Raw genomic sequence first — 9,985 nt, forward strand, 5'->3', positions numbered from 1 at the left:
TACTTACTTAACAAATTCCCCTTCTGAAACTCCAGATGAAAAGCAGAAGAATAAAACAGCAAAAGCCCATAGTTGAAAAGTCTAGTTTATTGGGGGTTTCAGTCATACAGGTCCGTTCTGTTTTGATTGGGCATTAGGCTTTTCAGCAAAATATAACAACTCAATTCTTTAGTACTATCCACTTATACAATGCAGTGAACATTTATAATGAATAGAATGGAGAGACATTAAAACTACAGACATTTGCTGCACATTTGCTGCCTCCCTAAAAGAGATTCAAATCAGAGTTCTGGGTCCTGGGGGGAGATCTGAAATACAATCCAACAAAGGTTGGCTTTTAACACATTCGTAAGTAATATTGCTTTAAAAATAAAATACTGATTTCCTTAGATCGGTGCTGAATTATGATCTAATACTGCTACATAAATGTACAAAAGTACACCACAGTATATAAGGCAGAGGATAATAGGGAAGAAAGCACAGGATTCTAAAATTTATGCAATGGGAATTGGCAAATGACCAAACTGCGTCAATTAAATGGTTGAAAAATTCCAGCTAAGTCCATTAAAATTTTAAGCTGGTCCACTACAGAAGTATGGAAAATTTTAAAGTGGGTGAATATTTATGCATGATGCTGTGACAAGAATGATATTGCTTACTTGTCAAATATTTAGCTCGCAAGTTAGGCGTAATTGCAACACAAAGACTTAAGCAGAGGTCTGCAAACAAGATTATCAATTAAGCAGATATTTTAAATTAAATACCTTAAGTTGATTAAAATTTAATAAAACCGATCAGATTGATCTGGTCAACTTGTGTTTGGTAGCCCTTGTTCAAGTGACATGATGGGAGGCACTTGTCAGATGACCTAGATATAGCTTTATCTCAAGCTGGACCAACTCTCTGCTCACCTCTCTTTCGTTTAACCTTACACTACAGGTATTTAAAAAGCAGTACTCAGACAGATCTAGCTGGTGAGACAAGTCCAGTATGTTGGCATGGTTTATCACCTCTGCAAGATGCTTTTTCCCATGATGGTAGAAAAAGATCAAGTATAAATAGGGCAGTTTCTTTGAATTGTGATTATGTTCCCCCAGACTCCAGTGTTCTCCTAGATTTAAAGAAATAGCATAAACACTCACTTCATGTTAAACCTTCAAATCTTTTCTATGAAGCAATGCTTGGTAAAAATCATAATACAATATGAAACTTGTGTATTTACTTTTACTTGGTAGTCAAAATTATGAAATATGATTTTATTTTGCAGGGTAGAAGCAAAAAAGTTGCTGCATCATTTATGCGCTTTCTTTAGCACTGACATGTTATTCATAATTCATGTAAAATCTTGAACATTTGGATCTTATGTTGCATATTTAATTCACGGTCCTGCTACCATAACTGGAAACATGTAGACAGACTAGACATCTCCAAGAATCCCGTAATTTGACACTTTCGTCTTTCTACTTTATCATTTAAAATGTAGGAACCACAGGGAGCCAACATGCTATACTGAACAGTATTGTCACGTACTAAATTGTAAGAAAATTGAAAACCGGAGAAAGAAACCAGAAAGTACTGTCCGAGTTATTTTGGCAGTACAGCTCCATGCTTGCTGGAGCGCAGAGTAAAGAGAGAAGAGATTACCGAGGGCTGCTCCAAGTTCTCAAGTTCCAAAATCCCGGTTTTGTTTAGAGAATATGAGCCACATCATACCCTCATCTTCTCAGTCTCTCATCTTAAGGCAATTGGTGTTTAGCGTAATATAACATTTATTAAAGTCTTTGTTGAAGCTCTAGGTCAGGCAGGAGGCGGTCGTAAATTCCGCACTGACTGGACAACAGGTAGGGAGAGAAACGCCCTCCCGACGCATCCTCCAGCACGGTAACAGGCATATCCCAGAACACCAAGCAAGGCCCCTTTCAACACAGTACGCAGCACCCAGCCAAATCGAGATGGTGGCGCCACGCTGCAGGGAAAGATATCAGGTCAGGCAAGTGACAATAAAAGGCAATAAGCATGGAACATGGACCTGGCAGAACTAAGAGTATGCGCACCTCATGATCTCATGAATATTAAGCTCTTTGTCCCAGTTTTTCTCAATACCAGGAACATGGCCCATTCCGACCACTCCCACCACCACAGCAGGCACTTCTGTAAGAAAAGACAAAAGGTACAAGATACTTTACAGCACAGGTTTCATTAAATGGCTCCTTAAAAGAAAAAAGCAAGACCTATAATATATGAACAAGCACCTGTGTACATTATGAAACAAAGTCTTGTTTGTTTAACACAAAAGAAGAAATACACAAATGACAATGAAAATAGGGTTGTTGCCATTACTGATGATCGGTATATGCTCTGACAAAAGGAAATTATCTTTTATTATAAGAATACTAATATATGTTATGTATAATATTGTACTGTTGTAAATTTTACCATGAAAAAGTTTGTTTTTTTAAGAAAATGGTAGATTTTTTTAAAATAATAATTTGGTAGAATCACAACATTTTCCTGCATAAAAATAAAATTGACTATTGCGTTGTTACAGTTGTTAACCTAAATCAATGCATTGAATCTGAATCTCAATAGCACAATAACAAGAAACCTAGAAATTATGTCACCATGAAGCTACATCTATTTTTTTTAAATGTGTTTTGTGGGTGGAAAGTTTAAAAAAGGATCTGCTCTATGGCCTTGTTTTTTTTTTCCGACCCAAAGCCTTCTGCCATGTGATATCCAATGCACCACTCACTCTGGCCATTAGGTGGCGCCTCAACACAGCGAGCAGCCTGTCTGAGTGTGTGGGTGAGGTAGATGTCTCGCTCTGCAACAATGGTGCGGTGCAATGCGGGAAACTCGCCAATCATCTCCGACATTGTCTGTTCCAGCAGATCCTTCTGTTTGCACTTTTCCACATCCTCTTTACTGAAAAGCACACAAACATATACACACACCTCACACGCTGACACACACACAATGGTCTCGGCAAATAGAAAAAAGCATTGAATGTTAAAGGCATTACAGTACGGAGCAAGCTTAATGCACGATTTAAATTTAAAAAAATGTCGTTCACTTAAGCAAAACACAAAGGAACGCGTATTAGTGACAGATAAAGATGTTTAACATCAGACTGGCTATGTGGAGGCAGGAGTGTAGAGTCAGACTGGACTGCAGGTACCTGATGGGGTCAGATAGGAAGCACAAGCCCCAGGCAAGCCGAGCTTTCTGCCACAAGCTCAGAGCAGCAATGGCACGTTTGAACGTCACTGGGATTGGCCTGTCTCCCAGGTGAAACTTACAGAAGGGTACTTTACCTGCCTGTGAGAAAGGAGGAATGTTTTTTTCTTTTTACTGCCAGATTGCAACCATATAAACGTACAAAATTAGCCAGCATACAATATAAAAAAAAAAAAAAACAACATCTGCTGTCTCATCGTCAAAATCAGGAACTTGTGTGAATGAGAGATGACCGTGTGGGAGTGCGGCTATGCCAACCTCTTTGAAGGCTTCTCTAAACTCTCCTCCAGGCGCCATGCCCAGCTGCTCAGTTATGTGAGCGGAGACTTTTAGCAGCAGGATCTGCATAAGGCCTGACATCACGCCATTCTGATGAAGCAAAACAAAGCCGAGAGGAAGGGAATGCAAATGAGGGCCATGTTATGATTCACACAACACTGCAGGCTGTCGTATAGCTCACCTGTTTGATGGCCTGCTGGACCTTTTCCAGGTTGATGTCCTTAGCCTCCTTGAGCAGCGTCTTTTCGTCCATCTTTAGCATGGACACTCTGTACTGGCACAGCTCCACCACCACCACGTCGGGCTGCACCGCACGGATCGTCTAAAATAAACAGCCGAGCACACAAATTAATTATGCGTCATAAAATGGGCAAAATAAAATGGGAAAACCTGAAAAATGAGGCCCACAGACACAAACCTAAGAACATAAATGACCCCAAAATGTTTTGCATAAAGGAGTGAACCAGGATCCCTCTAACGTCCCCAGTCTGATGACACACACTACTTTTTGATTTATTGTATAACCTCACTCGCAAAACATTAATACATTTTCATAGTCTATGCTTTACATCAGGAAAAGTTTCTTCACTTTCCTTTGCAGAGCATCAGGGATGGAGAAAAGATTTCTGAGGGCTGGTAAGAAACGAGGAAGGTTCCTGTACCAATCTGAAGCACGATGGCTGTAAACATTTCCTGAACACATTTGATACCAGGTGAAATCAGGCAAAACTCTCATTCCCTGACTTCCTATTTCAAAAAGAAGCCAACATAAAGAATTAAATCATGATCCTCCAACTATTTTGACAGGATTAATTAATAATGAATAATTTCACACATATTTATAATTTAGAGTTCTCAGCATTGCTCAATAATAACAGTCAACTCTATTGAATATTTTAAACAAACCCACAGGTAAAATTGTTGGTCTACAACTACTGAATGTTTAAACCGTGCAAATGTTCTCTTCCTTCTGATAATCAAAACAGCATTAAACAGTGCTCTGCATTGTGCTTGCTAAAATCTCTGTTAAAATATAAGAGTAAGTCAAAAATTATAAGCACTCTGGTTACGGTCTAATAAAATTTTTGTTGGCCGAGCAGTCTTATCAGCACTTTCCGTTCAAAGCTACTGTCTCCACAGTCATTGCTGTGCAGGTGCGAACGTGTTACATCAGTTTATTTGTAATTTTCAAAGGCGCTGTGATTAGGTTTCCATCTTTCTGTGCATCGGTCCTTGCATAGTCAAACCGCATAGGTGAGATAGGGGTATAACAGCAGGAATAACAGATGGGGGTGGGTTTTCGGGGACGGGGCTTGTAGGACGACTTTTACACAACACACACAATAACAGATTGGGAATGACTGCTGTCTGGCTCACGATTTGCATAAATTGTCTGAATAACGAATTACATTTTTGAAAAAGTAACTAAATAACTGAGTACTTGGGGGACCTAACTCGTTAGATTACTCATTCAACAAAAAAGTAATCCAAGTACTCTTAGGCGTTGGACGCCCAACACTGTTCATCATGATGCTTGATGGGGTTTGCAAACGCACGTGACAATACAGTTCTTGCAAGAACTAAAAAATTTGAAAAGAAAAGAGTGTCATTTGTTGAGAGTGTCAGTCCAGTTCACTGCTCTTCAAGCTTTAAGAACCTCACCGTAGATACATCTTTCTTGCTGCTGTCGCTGAAGTGAGCCGTGCCCACCAGATAGACCACGCTGCCCTCTGGTGTAGTGAGCCGAGTCACTGTGTCGGGCAGTTCAGGGTTGGTCTGCCTCCGCTGAGCCCGCATCTGCCACAACACCTCGACCGCTTCCATGTCTGCTAGAGAGAGAGAGAGATAGAGAGAGAAAGAATTAGTAGAAGATTCCAGTACAGTTAAACATTTATTGCATATTTGGCCTAGACAAGTGAGCAACAACTTGTAGTTTGTAAAAATGTGTTAAGTAAAATAGCAAAAACTCACGTTCAAGTGAATAGCGTTGTTGTGCATCATCCTCTAATATACCAACAGATTCCTCCTGTGGAAAAGGAGAAAGTCCTTCAAGACTACTGAAAAGGTTTTCTAGAGACATTTTTGTTGCCAGTGTGACACTAAGAGATAGTATAATGGAAATATATTGAGTAGAACTGTGCCATATAAAGAAACATATCACAGATACCAAAGTATCGTCTGCTAATCAGAAACTGAAAAATATGTTCTGTATTAAAACAATATATGAGACGCTATTTATTGTGCATTTTTGAGAATGAAATGGAAATCTATGAACAAGCATAGCATGAAAATGTGAAACTGCATGAAACTGATTTGTATGAGATAGAAGTGAACAGTCAGTGGATAATAAGAGCCCCCCCCCCTCCCCAGCCTGACTGTCATGTTCTTTACCAAAACTAATATATACTAATACTGTACAGCATTCTATTTAGTGTATACTATTTTCACAAAAATATTTTACTTCTGTTTTGTGTGAAATAGTTAGAAATAGTATATAACCTGTTCTCACACACCCAGGCGGAAATATTTTAGTCTTGACTCTTAATTGGGCGTGTTCTTCAAATAAATAAATAGGAAAAAGTCAAAATTATTAGTGTCAAAGTTTAGAAAAACTGGAAAAACAAAGGTTTGTAGCTGTAATCTCTTTATAATATTATGTAAGTAGTAAAATAAATAAGTATGAAACTTATGTTAACTTATCTAGCTTACATACCATCGGATATAATAAAAAAATTATTTTCATAATTTCACATTAGCAAAGTTAAGGCAAAAGTTAAAGCTGTGCAATCAGGCAAATTAGTCTGTAGTCACGGATGGCACATTGGCAGACCAAAATACCAAAATAAAAACTAATAATAAATTACTGCAGACTGATTTGCCTGATATCACAACTTTTTACTTAACTTTGATATGATGAAATTGCTCCCCATACTGGAGATATCCGTCATTTCTGTGGCAGTTACTTAAGGGGTCGGGGTGCCAGCTCTTGATCGGGATGCCAAATGGTCATTCACACACTACATACAGCATATATATGGTAAGGTTTGTGCTTTCTCACTGTGTGCAGAGTGTCATACATTTTGTGAGTTGTATATTTCCATGGTTGTGTCAATGTTTACTTTGTTTTGTTGTTTATTTTTACAGGGATTGTGCACAAGCATTGTTGTACAGTTAGGCTTCTGTGGCACATAGCATCAGCTGCCCATATATACTGTGCCAGTGCCTGTAACTTCTGGCTAGTAGTTGGTCTGAAGCCCCCGTCTCTGATAATATTAACATGTTCTTTTTATATATATTAATTTATCTGATGTTTGTTTTGATGTAAAAGCCTAGGGACGGGGGTTGCAAATTAGCCTTGTGCTATATGCTCCATGGCATCGTTTGCCTGTGTGCAACAATGCTTAGTGTGCAGTCCCTTATTAAAATTTTATATATATATATATATATATATATATATATATATATATAAAATAAATCCCGACCGATAAGAGTTTCGGTTTATGTACGCAGGCGCTGTGTGTGTGTGTGTGTGTGTGTGTGTGTGCGTGTGCGTGCGTGCGTGTATCTAAAGTAAGAGGACAGGAGGAACATCACCAACTAATGACACTCGTTTGAGCGCATACCAATGGAATCACTGCTGTAAAGTAAACCAAACAAACAAATGAACCTGCACTTCACCTTTGAAAAGAATCAGGACAGAGCTGAGTGTGTGTGTGAGAGAAGCAGAGAGGGGGTGGGGGGTGTAAAGGTAAGAGTGTGTGTGTGAAGGGGCACAGTGTCAAATTATGCGCGCACACACACATAACGACATACCATGAAACAGAGAGGGAAAAAAATGTATCTTTAACCTCTCTAATGAGACTTATTTTGCTTTGCATGTGCACACACACGTGTGTTATAAGAAAAAGTATAAGTGTGCTCTACACACAGGCTTACAAACACAAAATAAAAACAGTAAACAGTACACGTGTGCACGGATGTTGATTTTACCAGAGAAAATCAAGAAAAAAAGAAGCGCACTAAGACCCAGTAGGGGAAAAGATTACCTACAATTCCGCAGCGCAAAAAAAAAGAAGAAAAAAAAACATTGGCCCAGTTATGATCACATGACTCTCTGTGTCAAAACAAGAAGCGCATCGTCTTGCGGAACACTTGCAAACCACGTTACTCACAATCCGAGGTTTCTCTGTATGTATGTATGTATATATTTTATGTTGTTGGTCTTTCGGCTGCTCCCGGCAAGGGGTCACCACAGCGGAATAACTTGGCACAGGTTTTACGCCAGATGCCCTTCCTGACGCAACCCTCCAATTTTATCCGTGTATGTGTCTATATATATATATATATATATATATATATATATATATATATATAAGGAGAGAGAGCAAAAGAGGGATAGATAGACAGATCGATAGACAGACAGAAAGAAATACACTCATTGATCAGCCGACATTATGACCACCAGCCTAATATTAAGTAGGCCCCTCCTACTTTCTTTAAATAGAAAAAATGGGCAAACATAAGTACTTGAGTGACTTTGACAAGGGCCAAATTGTGATGGCCTGATGACCGCGTCAGAGAAACTCCAAACCTGCAGCTCATTTGTGATGTTCCTGGTCTGCAGTGGTCAGGACATACCAAAAGTTGTCCAAGGAAAAAAATCTGTGAACTGGCGACAGGGTCATGGGTGGCCAAGGCTCAAAAATGCACATGGGGAGGGAAGGATGTGTTGTGTTGTCTGAACCAATAGAATCGCTAGTGTAGATTAAATCGAGGAAAGGGTTAATACTGGTTGTGAACACGCAGTGCATTACTGTTAATATAGTGGCACTCAATATTAGGAAGGTGGTCATAATGTTATGGCTGATCTACTATAGAATATACAGATATACTATAGAAACATGATCTGGGACTTATGGTGAACTTTCTCATAAATGAAGGTGTAAAAAAAAAGTGTAGCCTCTTAAAATTTTTTAAATAACCACACAGACACAAACCTCCCCAAACTCCCTCCCTCTGACCCCCCTACTCAAGTCTTACCTCTGAATTATTGTCCTGGTCCATAGGGTGACGTCAATTTAAAAAAAAATATAATAATAATCCTCAGTTATCTAACAAGAACAACAACAGGTCAACATGTTAAAAAGCATGTCTGAATAATATCTTTATGAATATTATCTGAGCAACAGGGAGCATTAACAACACACAGCTTTAACAGGCTCTATGATAAACCTACCATCTGGATCCCAGGACCACGTACACGTTTCGCCACTGGCTAAATCACAAATAACTTCCTGTTACCGGTCAGGTGCGCTAGCTAGTGCACAAGAGCTATTATGTCGTGCACTAGGTAGTACAGTTAATAAGGGAATATTAGTCATTTGATATCTATGGTTGTGTGTGAGAGTAACGCGTTAAAAAAAAAATCGGCGATCTTTTTTTCTTGCAGCACAATATCCAAAATGTCTAATTACATTTACCTGTTTGGGCTGTTAAAGCCAAATTAATCTATATTTTGTAGTTAGCTAACGTCAGCTATAACCGTCCTGTGACAAATTGCATCGTAACAGTAAAGTTGAGACTGTACACAACTAACTTACCTAATAAGCAAACGTATAAAAGGACAAAAGAGGATATTTTGCTGATATTCGGCTTCCTGGCTGTACTTTAGCTTTTATAATCAGAACGAACAGACTCTTAGCTTTAGCTAACTAACTAGGCTAGCTAGGTAGCATTTGTGTTACTAAGCTAACTTAAAAGCTCAGTGCACTCCAAGTCACCCTGACTTCTTGTTAGTTTTAAGGCTACTTATACAAGTTTATCCCATTTTATTACTGTCAGTGTGTTGTCTGGTCCAAACACCCTGTTTTTTTTTTTTTTGGAGATAATCAAACTAGCATGCTGACTTAGCACCTATGAAGGGGCTAGTTACCAGACTTTAGCTAAATCAGACCACCTCAGTTTGAGTTTACGCAATTTTTTTTATATTCGCGTAATTCAATAAATATAATATCACAAATAACAAGGGACTTTTATAAATAAAAGATGTAAGTTGTCAAGAATATGAATAAAGCAACAAAAATGGAGAAACGACAAAACTTACGACAGACAGGTCTCAGGTTCCGCCCATTGAATGATTTCTGGGTATTGTAGTGTTCGTAAGTCAGAGTTACAAAATGATTTAGCTCAACTTCCACCTACACTACCAGTCAAACGTTTGGACACATCTTCTTTGCTGATTTTTGTTTCTTTCTATGCTGAATGCATCCAAAATATATAACATCTCATTTAAACGAAATGAACAGATGACTCTGTTACATAAGCTCTGTAAAGCCTTCATAACCACTCTAATCTGAGGTGTTAAATGTGATTTTTGACACTGGTGACGCTAAATGAAATTCTCCTCTGCAGCAAATGTACTGTAAGATTTGGTCTTGATTTTCTGGGAAGGTCTTCATCATGATGCTTG

The 9,985-nt window shown here is 38.6% G+C and overlaps 1 protein-coding gene across 5 annotated transcripts; it reads right to left on the reverse strand.

Annotated features, from left to right (window-relative positions):
• Positions 1-71: 71 nt before the first annotated feature.
• trabd (TraB domain containing) lies at positions 72-9,656 on the reverse strand. 5 transcript variants are annotated; one of them, XM_053501050.1, is made up of 10 exons: positions 9,620-9,656; positions 8,557-8,627; positions 5,488-5,542; positions 5,179-5,342; positions 3,698-3,838; positions 3,496-3,606; positions 3,179-3,318; positions 2,753-2,925; positions 2,055-2,151; positions 72-1,966 (listed from the first exon to the last, which is right to left on the reverse strand). In XM_053501050.1, exons 2-10 carry the CDS (start codon positions 8,578-8,580, stop codon positions 1,798-1,800), a joined length of 1,074 nt encoding a protein of 357 aa, XP_053357025.1. In that variant the 5' UTR covers positions 8,581-8,627; positions 9,620-9,656; the 3' UTR covers positions 72-1,797. The 5 variants fall into 5 exon arrangements, with proteins under 5 accessions (XP_053357025.1, XP_053357022.1, XP_053357024.1 ...); XM_053501047.1 differs by having other exon boundaries at positions 5,179-5,345; XM_053501049.1 differs by lacking the exon at positions 9,620-9,656 and adding an exon at positions 9,117-9,605 and having other exon boundaries at positions 5,179-5,345.
• Between the last annotated feature and the right edge of the window lie 329 nt (positions 9,657-9,985).

The sequence above is a fragment of the Clarias gariepinus genome, chromosome 7 (assembly GCF_024256425.1).
Source record: "Clarias gariepinus isolate MV-2021 ecotype Netherlands chromosome 7, CGAR_prim_01v2, whole genome shotgun sequence".
Lineage (NCBI taxonomy): Eukaryota > Metazoa > Chordata > Actinopteri > Siluriformes > Clariidae > Clarias > Clarias gariepinus.

Excerpts from the sequence above, each read along its gene's own strand:
- trabd (XM_053501047.1), bottom strand. The coding sequence starts at position 8,580 with ATGGACCAGGACAATAATTCAGAG. Across the intron at positions 2,926-3,178 it reads TTCCTATCTGACCCCATCAG|TAAAGAGGATGTGGAAAAGT; the intron begins GTACCTGCAGTC and ends TGTGCTTTTCAG. Across the intron at positions 2,152-2,752 it reads GGCGCCACCTAATGGCCAGA|AAGTGCCTGCTGTGGTGGTG; the intron begins GTGAGTGGTGCA and ends CTTTTCTTACAG.